This window comes from Ascaphus truei, chromosome 9, assembly GCF_040206685.1.
Source record: "Ascaphus truei isolate aAscTru1 chromosome 9, aAscTru1.hap1, whole genome shotgun sequence".
Taxonomy (NCBI): domain Eukaryota; kingdom Metazoa; phylum Chordata; class Amphibia; order Anura; family Ascaphidae; genus Ascaphus; species Ascaphus truei.
In genome coordinates this window covers 44,258,309-44,275,405 of record NC_134491.1, presented here as the reverse complement: position 1 = coordinate 44,275,405, position 17,097 = coordinate 44,258,309, and the positions used below count along the sequence as shown (strand labels likewise).

The 17,097-nt window shown below is 42.3% G+C and overlaps 1 protein-coding gene across 3 annotated transcripts in view; it reads left to right on the top strand.

The window, feature by feature from the left end:
• TTC8 (tetratricopeptide repeat domain 8) overlaps positions 1–15,160 on the top strand; it is a 33,911-nt gene extending 18,751 nt beyond the window's left edge. For all 3 annotated transcript variants that reach the window (XM_075614577.1, XM_075614579.1, XM_075614578.1), the window contains 9 exons: positions 2,854–2,898; positions 5,601–5,686; positions 7,105–7,192; positions 9,532–9,642; positions 11,099–11,238; positions 12,049–12,223; positions 12,828–12,950; positions 13,454–13,537; positions 14,121–15,160. In XM_075614577.1, the coding sequence (XP_075470692.1) occupies positions 2,854–2,898; positions 5,601–5,686; positions 7,105–7,192; positions 9,532–9,642; positions 11,099–11,238; positions 12,049–12,223; positions 12,828–12,950; positions 13,454–13,537; positions 14,121–14,237 (969 nt within the window). In that variant the 3' untranslated portion in view covers positions 14,238–15,160. The remainder of the gene's footprint in view (positions 1–2,853; positions 2,899–5,600; positions 5,687–7,104; positions 7,193–9,531; positions 9,643–11,098; positions 11,239–12,048; positions 12,224–12,827; positions 12,951–13,453; positions 13,538–14,120) is intronic.
• The last annotated feature ends 1,937 nt before the right edge of the window (positions 15,161–17,097 follow it).

Below are 17,097 nucleotides of genomic sequence, written 5' to 3'. Positions count from 1 at the left end.
ACAGGTCCCTGCCCTGTGGAGCTTACAATTTCTTTTTGAGGCACAGGGAGATAAAGTGACTTGCCCAAGGTCACAAGGAGCCGACACCGGGAATTGAACCAGGCTCCCCTGCTTCACACTCCGTGCCAGTCAGTGTCTTTACTCCCTGAGCCAATCCCTTATGTCCTGATATACAGTACTGAAAAACAACACTGTTGTCATGATGGTTTAGGACAGGGGGGCGCAAACATTTTTCCCTGCGCCCCCCTTCCGGCGGTCCCCTCACTCCTGCGCCCCCCTTAACCCCCACTTACCTGCACGCCGGCGTCATGACGTCACGTTGCCATAGCAACGTGACGTCACATGACCCGCCGCGTTGCCATGGCGACGCAGGAAGGAAGCCGCCGGAGCCTAGGTAAGTAAAGGTTTACAGAGGCCCTGCAGCTCCCCCGGCACTTAATTTAAGTGCCTTCGGGAAGCGCGCGGGGCCTCTGTAAACCCTGCGCCCCCCCGCCGGCTGTCTTGTGCCCCCCCTGGGGGTCGCGCCCCCCAGTTTGCGCACTGCTGGTTTAGGATATGCAGATCAAATACCGACTATATTTTTAATTCCTATAATTAGAAGCATATAGTGTTGAAAACTAATAACATCCCTAGATGGCTTTACAGAGAAAGCCTTACAAATAGGTGCTATTTCAGCTTGAGTTTTATTCATTCCACATAAAACCATCCACTGTCCCCCAGAGTTTCTGTATAACTAGGCCTCATCATTCTTCATTATATTGTACTTTGCAGAGACCAAAGGCTAATGACTTTATATAGACTTGTTCTGTAGAAAGACCCTTTAGGGACTGTGTACACTGCTAATATTGGACAAATAGTATTCCTATCTTACAGTTCTTTTGGGGGTGTTTTGTGTTTTGGAAAGATACAGCAGGATAACATATCTGATGCCAAATGTATCTGTGTGTTCTCCAGTGAAGTAAATTTCACACCACTAAAGCAGTATTGCAGGTTTTATTACAATGTTATTTTACACCAAACGTCATTATAATTGTAGCCGCCTTTCTACATATCCTCATTGTTAATATCTGATTTTATTTTAATTATTCAAAAAAATCCTTCAAACATCATTTAGTCGCTGACAAATTGCTATATGGGATCAGAGCTAAGCAGCTGTAAACTGGGAGAGGAATTGGCTTTTCCGCCTCCTCAGGATTTTAAATCTGCATTGATGGTCGTGTTTTTAACACATGATAGAAAAAAGATATCTTAGCAGCATTTATATAGAGCTGCATGGCCGCTGACATGGGGGGACAGCCAGGCCCGCTGGCTTTGGGGGGCCCGGCGCCCAGACAAAGCATTTTTATATAGAGGTGCAGTACCACCAGGGCCGTCGACAGCGGGGGACAGCCGGGACAAGTAGTGTCCTGGGCCTGCTGGCTGCGGGGGGACCCGGCGTCCGGACAAAGCAGTTATATAGAGGTGCAGTACCGCCCCCCAATATTACTTATTTGGAGTGAGCTCCATGTGATGCTTTTTAAAACGGATCCACAACCTTATTTTTATTATTTTGTAATTGTTTTCACATGGTTACTCCTGCTATTTATTATCTCTATCACCACTCCACCAAACAGCACAGAGCTGTTATCTATGCATACTACAAAGCGTCTTATCAGAAAATGTCTTATCTTTATCTTCTTAGGTAAGGTTCTTTAGGTCTACTAATGTTATGAAGTGAGAAGCCATATTCATTTAGGTTTTGGGCTCTGGATTTAGGAATAAAATAGACCATATTTTACTGACCAGGGAAAGCTAGAGAAGGGAAAAGATATATTCTACTGTACAATGTTATAAAATATTTTTTTAAAGGAGCAGTTGCCTCTGTTTGTTTTTTAAAGGTGTAGTCCCACAGCTTTTTCATCGAGTTCACTTTGTTGTGAAGTTCTCCAGACTTTGGTAATTATTTTATAGAAATTCTACTGCAGAGCTAAAACCTTGGCAATTCTTTCTTGGCTGAGACATGCGCGGCTGTTAGGGGGAAAACAGAGCAAGAGAAAACACTGCAAGGCAGCATCTTTATTTTCATTATTAAAAGACATTCCAAAAGGGCTGTCCGCTTTATACAGCACAATTAAGGGCATATTGGGACTTGTACCTGCGTGAATCCTATAGTCTTCTTTACTGCTGATCTTTCCATTGCAATTTGCAAACCATGCCCCAGATACACTAGCGCAGTGCTGCTCAACTCCAGTCCGCAAGATCCCCCTCACCCCCCCAACAGGTCAAGTTTTCAGGATATCCCTGCTTCGGCACAGGTAATGCAGTCGAAGACTGAGCCACCTGTGCTGAAGCAGGGATATCTTTAAAGCTTAACCTGTTGGTGGCCCTTGAGGATTGAAGTTGCCCACCCCTGCATTAAGCCAATGCTAATGTTGTTTTTGCATGTAATTAGTTTTGAAGATGCACGTTAACCTCAAGGAAAAGTAACGTCCGTTTTGATTTTAGGTAACGTCACGTTATTTGCCCTCATTTATTGGAGCGTAGTGTATCTGGGCCCTAAATGTGCCACCACACCAGTGAATTCCTTCCTATTGTAAGCAGCAGCTGTCAGCAACAAGTAACAAGACTCTTATTAAAAGTTTGGCCAGTCTTATGCAAATAAAATATCACGTGTGCGCACATTCACACGTCTCAGACAGGTCTGCAACCCTGCTTTACCCCATTATCTCTTAGCATACACGGCTTCCACTGCAGCCAGGGATTCTGGGTAATGACATGCAAATGAGCACACAGTGTTACCAGTCTTCTAAAATGTGATGGTGCTTTCAGCTGAAAACCCTTATATTGAATTGATTTTTCTTTTGTATTTTGCAGACGTTATTTGAGTACATCTTCCACCATGAAAATGATGTGAAAAATGTAAGGATTTTTTTTTAAATATAGATGTTTAACAATTTTAGTGCTACACATTATCATTAGAAAGCATCAGTTGAAAGATTATCAGCTGAAGCATGAGAGTTCAGAAGGACAAACTTGGTTTCCATTCATCACATTTTAGACCATATGTCAGCCTCCATTTAAGTAGTGCTATGGGCCCTTCTCCACATAGCGAAACCTCCAACAGCAATATCCCTAACCCGCAAAACCAAATTGTCCATTAAAAGGGTGGGAAAACAAGATAAACCTCTCCAAAGGGTATCTTCTATCCATTCCAAAAAAACTAGAATCCAGCAATTCAGCAATCATTTCACTTTTCAGAAGTCCAGAAAGGAAAGTTTCTCAAGGTCCAATCAGCCAATGCCACAGTGGTGTCATATCTCAACCATTAGGGAGGTACAAAGAGTCTGAGCATAAGTGAAGTCATCAGAGATTTTTTCTTTTAAATGGGCCAAAACAAATTAGCTTGAGTTGCCATACATGCAGAGAGAAAGGAGTCTTCATCCTACACTTCTCTACAGCATAGTCCAGAAATGGGGTCATCCTCAAGTGGACATAACGGGTTGATTTTGAAACTTTCTCTTTCTTGCTCCTTAACATTGGTGATTGTGCACTTTATCTGGATGCAGTGATGATAAAGTGGGATTTTTCTTTAGCGTAGATATTCCCTCTGATCCCAATGATTCTCCTTAGTTCTAAAGCAAAATAAGGCAGGACAGAGCAAAGCTAATGGCGATAATGCCAATATTGGCCAAGGAGAGCGGGTTGGGGTTTGTGAACCTCTCTGTTATCCAAGAAGGGGAAGGATTGGAAAAATCAAGTGTTTCATCCAAATCCTCAGGAGCTGCAACTACTATGAGCATGGCTCTTCAATGGGAGAAACTAGAAAAAGTGGATTACCTCATAAGTCATTTAAAAGTTCCTCTGCACTCCTAAAAAATTCCACTATCAGGTTCTACGGAAGGGCCTGGAAGATACATACCTCATGGGGCGGTAATATGAAAGAACATACAGCTTCAGTGTATAGAATGTAAGATTTATTTATTTTTTACAGCGAATATTTGAGAGATTTCAAACCATCCTCTCCCAAAACGCAGATTATGACCATCAGTCTGATTTAGGGGAGAGCAGTTTGCTTAACATCCTCTGGATAAAAGGTTCTTTCAAACCATTATCTTAGACTGACAAGAAGAACTCCACAGCCACCCTGGGATCTCCATTGGGTCCTGAGCGCCTTATGTAAAGATCCTTTTGTAACTCACGAAGGTCTCAGATAAAGTTCTAACAAGGCAGTGCTTTTGGTGTCATTAACTTCTGCCAGACGAGTAGTCAAGATCCAAACTATCAGCCAGGAAAACTGGCATTTTTTTATGAGGATGATCTTAATAACCGTACCCCAATGTAGGCCAAATGTGTCGCCCACATTTCACCCGAATCCATCAAATCGGAAAGAAGAGATTAAGTCTCTAGATCTACTTAAGTGTGGGCCTCCTTATTGCAGAGAGCACAAGCTGTGGAAAATCAGAAAGATTATTAATTCTTCACTTTGGATACAAATCAGGCATCGCAGCCTCTAAATCTTCAATTTCCAGGTGGCTAATGGAAGGAATTTCCTTGGCATGTTCTTCAATGAGAAAAGTAGCTCCACAAGGAGCCAGGGATAATTCCACTAGTTCTAGCACCTTGTCCAGCGAGAGGCTCCGGCGTCTCCTTCATTGATATGCAGGGCTGGTATGCACACCTTCTTTGAAGCACTAGGAGCTTAATTTTGAAGCCTCCGTAGATGCGGCCTTTGCTTGCAAAGTTCTGCAGTCGGTGATTTAATCCCTCCTTTAATCATTGCTGTGGGATATCTTACTGGTGTGTGCTGCCAGCGACATGGATGAGAAGGTACATTTTCTAACCTTCATTTCTTTCCCCTACATGTCCCAGTGGGCAGCGCACACACAGACCCCGTGATTTATTTCTAGTATTTTTATGTAGTTCTGTTTCTGGTTGTGATATTTGTATTAGATATTGCTTAGGAAGAACACTGACAAAGTATCCTTTGACCTTTTTGTAACCTGGGTAAGCCAATCAAAAGCCTGAGTCCTAGCAAGGACAGAAGATATACAGTATATCTATGTCTCCAATGGTGTTTACTGCAGACTGAGACGAAGAGGAAAAAGAAATGACTGTAAAATACATTTTCTTTTTCATCCAAACTCATTCAATCCAGTTATGCAGGACTAGTGCGCAAATGAGAAAACGGTATAGATTATGAGATATTATGAAAACAATTAGCGTTCTCTTAGGACACTCTTAGAGGAAGAGATGACCCTTACTGTCCTTATTAGCAGCAACAATCGTAGAAAGTCTCAGCAACTGTTGCTTTATATGTCAATAATTATGTAAACTTTAACTTCTTTTTTTAGATTATGCAGATTTGTATAGTTTTAGTAAATACAAAGTTGTAATTGTTCTAATGAAAAGGGCAAGATTATAGCTACTGTAGTATTATAGTTTGCTGGGTTTGGTAGTAGGTGAGGACAATGCCTCCCCCAATATACTCTTCTTTAGGGCCTGCTACTGGATTCCACTGAATCTGGTTGGATGATGGACTTTTAGGGCCAGTAGGGCACGTGGTGTTTAATGACAGAAGACTGTTTACTAAATATGGGACTGAATCTTTGTTTGGTTCTAAGGCTTTGGAACTAGCAGCACTCGCCACTGACCATGCTCAGTTCAAGGATTGGTGGTGGAAAGTGCAACTTGGGAAATGCTATTACAGGTAAGACCCAAAAGTACCTCTCCCTGTAAATTTTTCCTGGTTGCTGTCATTTTGTCAGTAGTTTTTGCACTGACTGTTGTACCACACAATTCAAATTTCTCTTTTTTTTTTGGCTTAAAATGTCTGTGTGCAATGCCTACAGTATACGGCTTAATTTGCTTTCAGTGTTCACTACGCCCATTCTTTCACATTAAAAAGTGCGATCGTACTGATCTGGTGCCGTGACACAGAAAACGCCCCACTCGCTTCATAGAACAAGGGCTTACGTCATTTATAATGATCCCTATATGCAGTGGTACATTTAACTCACCTAAGAGTCCTTCTCCTTTACAGCTAATGAAATCTTTTAAAGAAATAACATGTAATTTCTTTATTAATGTAATTTGCATGTCATTTTTCAAAACCTAATCGCATTGATAGATGTGGTCACAAGAAGTTTTTTGGGGGGGGTCTCGAGAGTTCTTCTATTAATCACAGCACATCAGTGAAGAACTTGGTCTTCTGAAGCTTCCTGCATCAGAGAAGCAAGCAACACAATATAAGATAAAATATTCAATAGATTATAGTGGCACGCCACTAAAATTGGTGTGTACCGGAGTGTATGAACTTCAATAGAATTGGGAAAAGGAGAATAGGAGCAGGCACTCCAGGTCTTGTGAAGCGGTTTATTACGCAGGTAAACGCTTCGCCTCTCGGGAGCCTTTCTCTTGAGAAACGTTGACCTGTGTAATAAAATCTCCATTTTTTCACAAGACCTGGAGTTCCTGCTCCTATTCTGCCACCACTCCGGGTTTGACCCGGAGACTACGGGTTTTGGCCTGGTATCTCCAGGCTATGAGTTTATCTTGTTAATCTCCAGGTGGTGGCGGCGTCTCCCGGCATTCTCCTGCATGTCCCCCTTCAACTCCCGTGAACATGGCTGCCCGGCGTCAAATGGCACCATGTTGCCATAACGGGACGCTACGTGTCGTCACATGACACCCATTATCACGGTAACTGGACACTTTGTGTCCCACTGTCATGGCAACTTGACACCGCGTAACTTTGTGACGTCACGTAGCGTCCCGTCATGGTAACGCGGTGTCATTTGACACCAGGTAGCCATGGTGACGGTAGTTGCAGGAGGATGCCGGTAGACGCCGCTGGTAAGAGATCACATTTGTCACATTTATATATACATTTATATATCTATATATATATATATATATATATATATATATATATATATAGATATCTATATATATATATAGATATCTATATATATATATAGATATCTATATATATATATATATATATATATATAGATATCTATATATATATATCGGTATATAAAATTATGATTGATTTTTTTTTCTACAATATTACTTACTTTATGCTATCCAGGTTGCAGAACTAAGCTTGCTATTTTTTTTATGAAGACTAGGTTTGTACCGTGAAGCTGAGAAACAGTTTAAATCTGCCCTTGCACATCAGGACATAGTGGATATATTCCTCTACTTGGGAAAGGTAAGTAAATCCAAGAAACCTTTGGGAAACATAAAACATGAGTTTTCTCTGTGGAATAAAGTGATACACAAAGGTATCATGTATAGGTTTTGCACGCTTGGTGGATGGAAATAGCCGTGGAACAATGCTGGCTCCTTTTGTACTCTTACTTCAACTGGAAAGGGCATCGCAGTTTAAACTGGTTAGTTTATTGCACTTGTCGCTTCTAATGATTAACTGCTAGCGCTGGGGTGGCTAACTCCAGTCCTCAAGGGCCACCATCAGGTCAGGTTTTCAGGGTATCCCTTCTTCAGTACATGTGGCTCAATGACACTGAGCCACCTGTGCTGAAGCATGGATATCCTAAAAACCTGACCTGTTGATGGCCCTTGAGGACTGGAGTTGGATACCTCTCCGCTAGACGATCTTGCAATCAGTGATTACTTTTTCCATCCCATTAACCCCCACCCCCCCCCCCCCCAGTAGGGATAGTAGTCAAGGAAAGACACTTCCTCACCCATTGCTATAAAGCTCCCCAGTAACACAGAGGTTACATTTTGTACAGTCATATATACGTCTTAGGCTAGGTCCCCAGTGGCTGCGACAGTGTGCGCAGCGCACACAAGGTACGGCCCTCTATGGGTCCGGCCCCAGTAGCTGCCTGCGCGCCCCAGCGTGATGCACTACCATATTTTGTAAAGACAAGGATTTGGTCTTTTCTTGTGGCGACAGAGCGTTGGCCACGTCACTGCGGCGGTTCAGCCAATGAGGGCAAACCAGTCGCGTGACGTCATGGCCGCGCCCAGGTCACGCTGTTGCCGGGAACAAGCGCCGCCAGGCACCCCGTCGCACACTTGGGCCTTAGCCGTATACTTTATTTTTTAGCAAAGTGCTGCAGTTTCAGGTAATTAAAAAAAACTTGATGTTAAACGAAATATTGCATTGAGTAATGAATGAAATGGAGCAGATGCAATTTTCCTGTAAATGTGGTGAACCACAAAAGATCCAGGTGTCCTATACCTATATTAAGTGGCTTTATGATCTACAAATCACTCTTGCCATTTAGATCACAGCAAGGGCTTGCCCGGGCTTTACAAGATGTCCGTGATCATTAATTCTGCACCACAGGATGATCTTGCAATTCCTTATCTGTGTTCATGCGTAGGCTTCTTTTTTCTAGTACGTCTAAAGCTTCAATTCTCCTGCATTCCTACTTATAATATTCCATGTGCTCTAGTAATTCCTGGTGCATAACAAGATTTAAACTATTGTCTGTGGGGAAAGAAAGACGAATAAACACTTTAACACGTGGTCATTTTAATTAAATGTAACTGATCATCAAAGAAAGCACAAGTAATTAGATTAGATTATAGCACCAATTATTTAAGCTATTTCCTGAGCCCATGTTTCATTTTTCAGAATACCAAGATACCCTGAGATTAGAGGCCAAGTCAGAAATACTACCAGAGCCCTACATTCCCTGTACTAATGGGAGCTTGAGTATATTCATGCCAAGAAATGTATTTGTGTAATGAAGGCCGCAATCAACGGACTTCCCTTAATCCCCTTACCAATAAGTGGTACTATGCGAGTCCCCATTCCAAGTCCGGTTAAGTGTCGTGGGACTGCAGTTTCCATCGGATTTATCTTCTGAGAAGTGCTGGGAGTCAGGAAGCCATGGTTTACATGCTCATAGTACTTCTTCTTAAGTCATAGACCCTATGTGGCTGTGCAGATTATGTTTTAACCCAGGGGTAGCCAATTTCACTCCTTAAGGGCCACCAACAGGTCAGGTTTTAAGGATATACCTGCTTCAGCACAGGTGGCTCAGTCTTTAACCTGTTGGTGGCCCTTGAGGACTGGAGTTGGCTACCCCTGTATTAACCTCTTCTTTGTCTTAAGAGTTCAATACCTTGAGGTGGGATGCATTGGGCAACGTTATGTAGAAGCAATGGGGAGGGTGAGTGCATACTTTGGTTTCCAATTGGTTAGGAAGAGGTGTGGGAAGGCTTTAGTCCCAGAAAGCAGCCAATTAAAGGTGGTTAAAACTGTGAAGAAGGAAAAAAATAACTTTCTGCTTTTGTCAACATTTTGTGCTGACTACGTTGTTTATTACCATTTTGAGTCTTATTCAGTAACTATCGAGAGATATTGATTTGTATTCTTTAATTTATAGCCCAATGTAAAAAAGGATACTTCGGGTAGGTTTATGGCATGTACTGTAAGTGTGAATGAGATGCTATCTCACTTTAATCTAACCCTTGGCCTCTAACGGAACTTGCTCTACAGTACATAGGAATTGACAAAGCACTGGACTATTTTGTTATTCACATGACATTGTTCTGTGTATTTTCTGTTAGGTGTACATACGGATGGACCAGCCCCTGACCGCTCTAACTCTTTTTAAGCAAGGATTAGACAGATTCCCTAAAGAAGTGAACATACTGTGTGCTATAGCCCGAATCCATGAGGTAAGACGAGTTTCAGCAAACGGCTTATTAGTTCAGTGCTCGGGTCTGACTGCTGAAATAGTGGTAGCAGCAACGCAAATGTTGCAGTGATCTATACTAATTTCAAAGTATTTCTATATTTTTTATCTTTTATTAGGAAAACTGTATTATACGTCACAATTGTGGCTATATATACTTGAAAACGAGAGGTAACTCAATGTATTACTTCCTGGTAAAAGATTTTATAAATACATTTCTAAACTCGCCCTGAAATTAGTTTACATCAGTAGAAATGACTGGGAATTTCAAAATTAAATACGGCTCAAGCAAGGTCAACATGGAAAATAATTGTTGTAAAACAGAGAAAAATAAGTGGGCCTGATAACGTCCCATATGGCTGGTTCATGTCACAGAGCCTGACTCAATGAATGGTTCTCTGAAAGCAATACAAGAGAATGAGAATTGCAGGATAAATACTAAAGAATTAGATACAGCTCTGATAATCTGGGGATTGCTGGGCAGAGTAAATGGCCAAAATAGTAGGTATAAGTATAAGTGTGCCTAAATACCTGTACTCTAGGTATAAGTGTGCCTAAATACCTGTACTCTAGGTATAAGTGTGCCTAAATACCTGTACTCTAGGTATAAGTGTGCCTAAATACCTGTACTCTAGGTATAAGTGTGCCTAAATACCTGGACTCTAGGTATAAGTGTGCCTAAATACCTGGACTCTAGGTAGAAGTGTGCCTAAATACCTGGACTCTAGGTATAAGTGTGCCTAAATACCTGGACTCTAGGTATAAGTATGCCTAAATACCTGGACTCTAGGTATAAGTGTGCCTAAATACCTGGACTCTAGGTATAAGTGTGCCTAAATACCTGGACTCTAGGTATAAGTGTGCCTAAATACCTGGACTCTAGGTATAAGTGTGCCTAAATACCTGGACTCTAGGTATAAGTGTGCCTAAATACCTGGACTCCAGGTATAACTATAAAGTGTGCCTAAATACCTGTATTCCCTACGACAGGTCTGTTCAACTACAGTTCTCAAGCCTCCCCACCCCCCAACAGGTCAGGTTTTTGGGATATCCCAGCTTCAGCACAGATGGCTTGGTGGCGGGCTTGAGGACTGGAGTTGAGCACCCCCTGCCCTCTTTTCCATTTGCAATTGTCAGTTAAACTAACTTGCAAACTTTGTAGGCCAAGAGCTACTGGTCTCCAGTGAATATGCCACATACGGTGTAAGTTAGGGAGCTAGGTTTAGGTTCTCAGTTACAGAAATGTAAGTAATCCAGATAGAGCGTCTTAATCACATTGTTACAGTCAGTTTTATGTCAATAGGTCAAAGATTTGACCTAAATATTATAATATCTAATATTCAGTAACAACTAGAACTGTCCTATTAGTATTAAGTGTAGGAGAGTTTGTGCCTTTGAAGGTTTTTACATTGTATTTACGCCTCCTCTTGTGTGCACAGGAAATGAATAACATGTCATCGGCCTCAGAATACTATAAAGAGGTTCTCAAACAGGACAACACGCATGTGGAAGCCATCGCGTGTATTGGAAGCAACCACTTCTACTCTGACCAGCCGGAAATAGCACTGCGGTTCTACAGGTGTGTGCCGGTGTTTCAGGCTGTGAAGGCTGTTACACAGCTTAGTTTTTATATCTTAATACAGGGGTTCTCAAGACCTCCCACCCACCCCCAATAGGTCAGGTTTTCAGGATACCCCTGCTTCAGCACAGGTGGCTTAGTCTGACTGAGCCACTGATTGAGCCACCTGTGCTGAAGCAGGGATATCCTGAAAACCTGATCTCTTGGTGGCCCTTAAGGACTGGCGTTGAGAACACTAGTCTAATAAACATAATGTAAGTAGCTTTGCGCCGGCGGACGAGCAGCAATGCGTTGCCGTGTTTTGATACAATACGTTCTGGCTGAAACAATCTCCGCACTCGCCTATAAAATATTTAATTGTTACATGAAATCTTAGTCACTACTTAATTGGTTTCCTAATTTTATCCATACAACGATTACTCCTAATCCAGCCCCATACAGTATGTGTGCTTTAAAATGAGTCACAGTATAAATATCTAGATGGCATAAATGTACACTATTACGCCACTAGTTTATACTGTTCAGTGTATGTTTTGTTCTGTGTTTCCTTATGAAAGTGGATATAGAATGATTGATATGACGCTAGTTAATTGGGTGGCTTTGTGAAGCACCATTGTGTCTAACTCTGCTCCAATATCACCTTTTGCTTTATTATTTATATAGGAAGAATACACCTAGAGAGGCTGCATGTTTTGGGGCATCTCTGATCTTCCCTGGCTCCCTTCTCCCAGCAGTAAAGGGATATTGCATCGCTGGTAGGATTGTCAAATCTAAATAAGGGTTTCAGCCACGTTTTCCTTCCTCTTGCAGGCGCCTCCTGCAAATGGGGGTCTACAACTGCCAGCTCTTCAACAATCTGGGGCTTTGCTGCTTTTATGCCCAGCAGTACGATATGATCCTGACCTCGTTCCAACGGGCGCTGTCTTTGGCTAAAGATGAGGAGGAAGCAGCAGAAGTTTGGTATAACTTGGGCCATGTGGCTGTGGTATGTACTGTATGTAACTTGGAGAACCAAAGCAAATGCGTTTTACATGATTTATCTCAACGCTAAATAGTAGGGTGTACATACTACTGTAATATAGCTTTGTGTGTTTATACATCTTAAAAAGGGACATGGCTATAGGGCCATATTTACTAAGCAGGGACACTCCATAACACACCTTAGTAAATGTGGCCCTTTATGATCCATTTCAGTGACCAGGCTATAAGGTGATGTATGAAGTAACAATGCCTGGTAAATATGGCCCATTCACTTCAATGGGGACTTAAGGTGTCTTCCGGAATAAATCCTATGTGTCCTATGTGTATCTCTTAATTTGTGTAGTGCCAGCCATGTGCATAGCGCTTCACAGTAGTAATAGATGCAACAATGTAACATGAAACATAATGGGAATAAGTGCTTCAAACATAAGTAGACATTTAGGAAAATGAGTCCATGCCCCAAACCGCTTACAATCTAAGTGTTTTTTTTTTTTTTGAGAGACTGGGGTAAATTGTTCCAGAAGTGGGGTATTCGCTAACAGAAGGAAGGGCGACCAGATTCAGTTATCCAATGGTTCCAACCAGAAACCAATTTTGTTTATTTTTAGGGTATTGGGGACCTCAATCTGGCCTATCAATGCTTCAAGCTGACGCTGGCCAACAATAACGACCATGCAGAAGCTTACAATAACTTGGCTGTGTTGGAGATGCGCAAAAACCACGTTGAGCAGGTCAGTGATTCAGGCAGAACAGTACCAAGACATTTATTACCTGTGGTTACAGGTCGGTACAGACACACTAGAAAGACACCGCTTTTACTACAGGAGACAGTATAGACTGGTAACATCCGTAAAACGCAACGCCTTAGAAATGAAAGTACAGAAAATGTCTATATATTAATCTCAAAAATGTGTCAACTGTTTCCCCTCCCTCCCCCCTCCCATCTCCCATTCTATTCTGTATATTTGTTGTAATGCCATAAAGCGTAATGGTGCTGTATCCAGAACAAAACATTTTAAATCAAAAGAAAGGGGCTTTTTGGATACAATGGTTTTAATTGTCTGCGTTCTAAAAACAGGAAGCTAGAATTTGCTTTTAGAATATGTCCCTTGTTTAGAGAGCGGTTTACATGCCGCATTGATACCTCATGTTTTCCTGCACATTAATTCTATTGTTGCTAATAAAGGATATTTTAGTGACTGTGCCTGTGTGCTGTCTGATGTCCCCTCTATAGGCCAGAGCTCTCCTGCAGACAGCCTCTGCTTTGGCTCCTCATATGTATGAGCCACATTTCAACTTTGCTTCTCTCTCTGACAAGGTGGGTAGTTAATTATTTTCTCACATTTTTATCTTATTTATGAAAATTGAATGAAGGGATGTTTCAGGTACAAGCCACTGCTTGGTGCGCAGAGAGACAAAGGGACGTGGCCCGAATCACAAGCAGCTCGACACTGACACACCAGCGATACTGTAACACAAGGGCACTGACACACCAGCGATACTGTAACACAGGACACTGACACACCAGCGATACTGTAACACAAGGACACTGACACACCAGCGATGTAACACAAGGGCACTGACACACCAGCGATACTGTAACACAAGGACACTGACACACCAGCGATGTAACACAAGGGCACTGACACACCAGCGATACTTTAACACAAGGACACTGACATACCAGCAATACTGTAACACAAGGACACTGACATACCAGCAATACTGATTGTTACATTGTTTACAAAAGGTTCTTTTCCGTCCGGCTATGACGATCCTCTGTCATTGTGCAGCTGTAATGATGTGATTACTCCTACCAGTGAAGGCATAATAGCACCATTACACCTTCACAAGGGACTCTGGGGCATGGGATGTAGTTACTGTCTAACCTTGTCTTGCAGATTGGAGATCTCCAGAGCAGTTACGTTGCTGCTAAGAAGTCTGAAGCTGCGTTTCCTGATCATGTTGAATCCAAGCAACTTATTGAGAAGTTGAAGCAGCACTTCGCAATGATTTGAGCCAGTATATTGCAGGCATGAGTATAGCAGCCAGGTTACCTTTGCCAGCAATGTGATGTGAGGAGACTTGTCCGGATTTAGCATTAACAGTCTGCCATTGTGTTGCTATGTGCTACAGCAGATCAGGTGTTGCGTGGACACAGCACTTTTGCGTATATAAAACCATGAACCCTTCCACTTCTGGATGGATTTGCAAACTTTCCATCTTCCAGTAGTGAATAGGTTTTTGAGGACTTTATGTCCATATATCAGGGTAAGTTAATAGAATGTGATATTTTTATTATATAAATAAGGTACCTCTTGGTGAAAAGAAGCAAAATAGTTTAAAATATTGTAATTGTTTCCTCTGGAAACATGTGACAGGATTAGCACAGGGGACGTTCCAAAGATGTTAAAACAAGAAGCTATTGCTCCTGCTAATCCATCCATTTACTGTGCTTGATATTAGCTTTTTGTCACATACTGTAGGCACATATTAATATCCCATATGTGCAAATGCATCTCTATCCAAATCTTTAGCAATCGACACTGTGTTCAGAAAGCTACGTTAGGAAGTAACTGCAGGTTCTTGCCATGAAACATTAAACTGCGGCAAAGTTATATTAACTGATCATATTTGCTACTTATTTAATTGTATGGCAGTACTTTTATTTTCTATTTCAGTGAAGGAGCATTGTATATTAAAGGCACTGAGCAGGTTAAGCTATATTGCAACATTGTATAAACACTTACATTAATGTTTATGTAGAGATTACATAGAATAGACTTTAATCTGTATACAATAGGCTACCTTAAAACACACAAACACACACACACACACACACACACACACATACATACAAATGATTGTTTTCAGTTCAAAACCTGAGAAAATGATAAATGTCTCCTTTTATCAAATAAACTATTCTAGTTCTTGCATTGTTCCCAGTCTCACTATTGTATTTCTTTTCTCTCTGTAACAAGTTTATATAATGTAAGATACAGAGAGCAGTGACACCGTGTATCTGTGATACGTAACTGACATACAGTATGGGAAGTGTGAAAGACACTTTGTATGATGGCATCATACGTCCACACTGATGTGGAGTCCTGCGTGGCAGTTTTGACCGTTAGCAGATGTCCTGATGTACTTTGTCAGATTCATGCATGTAAGGAATTGAAATTACTAGTTCAATATGTCCTAGTGCCACGGAGAGGCTCCTGTGTGCGCAGATTTGAAGGGTGGAATGTGAACAACATTTAATTAGAGATTAAACCTTGTTTTAATCGTTTGACTCACATATATATGGCCTCACAATCCTGAGCACTAAGGGAATATAATGGTGAATGGGCCATTTCATTTGAATTATTGTGTGCAAGACCATTAAAGTGTGTTCCTTTTTTACAAGCTAAACATAAACTTTGCATCTTAGCTGTGATTTGTATCTGAAAAGGTTTAATTAGCAGTTATAATGCATGAAAGCAGGTGATAACGTGTTTGTTTTTCATTAGGCCAAAATGTAATTGAGCTTTGCAACTGGTGCTTTTGAATAGCCAGGAATTAACTGTATCCCTTACACCTGTGTAGTGCATATCATCGCCTTCCCTTTCCCCATTCCATTTGCTAAGATACAAGAGATGATTTGTGTAATGCCAGAGATTTAATACATTCCCACTTAGCAACACACATTAGTTTTGCAATAAAATTCAATCACTGAACCGTGTAACATATCGTTGTTCCACAGACCGAGAGCCCATAAGTGTAGCAGCACATGGGTTCCAAAGGCCTGCACAGCTGCTTCCTTCACCGCACTCACATATAGCACACTGGGATTAAAGTGCATCTATCACAAGTAACATCTAGGTGCAAAGTCATTACTTTGTCCCAACTCGGGCTGATCGATACCTGGGTCAGGCAGTGTCTCTGTATTAATCCTATTTGTGCATGTTTGCTATGTCTGTGACCAGATGAGGGATTTTCGGAGCGAGTAGGAGGAGTTAGAGGCGGAGTTACATTTGCATGTTGGCGCAGGTTTGTATTAAGAAATGCGCGGCTTTCGATACTTTCTTGGTTCTTTTCTCCGTCATCTTAAAGGTGGCGTAAGTTGTGTAGCGCAGCGTAAACCAAATTCTACAACAGTACAAATTACCCCGAAATAAAGAGGTCACGTTTCAGGCAAAATAAATGTCAGTGCAATCCCCCTCTACCCCCCCCCACCGTCATACACCCCAGGTAGTGACTTCCACATGTGTCACGCAGCCCCCCACTGTCATACATACACCCCGGGTAGTGACTTCCACATGTGTCACGCAGCCCCCCACTGTCATACATACACCCCGGGTAGTGACTCACACACGTTACGCAGCCCCCTCCCCTTCATACATACACCCCGGGTAGTGACTTGCACATGTCACGCAGCCCCCCACCGTCATACATACACCCCGGGTAGTGACTCACACACGTTACGCAGCCCCCTCCCCTTCATACATACACCCCGGGTAGTGACTTGCACATGTGACGCAGCCCCCCACCGTCATACATACACCCCGGGTAGTGACTCACACACGTTACGCAGCCCCCTCCCCTTCATACATACACCCCGGGTAGTGACTCACACACACGTTACGCAGCCCCCTCCCCTTCATACATACACCCCGGGTAGTGACTCACACACGTTACGCAGCCCCCTCCCCTTCATACATACACCCCGGGTAGTGACTCACACACACGTTACGCAGCCCCCTCCCCTTCATACATACACTCCGGGTAGTGACTCACACACGTTACGCAGCCCCCTCCCCTTCATACATACACCCCGGGTAGTGACTCACACACGTTACGCAGCCCCCTCCCCTTCATACATACACCCCGGGTAGTGAC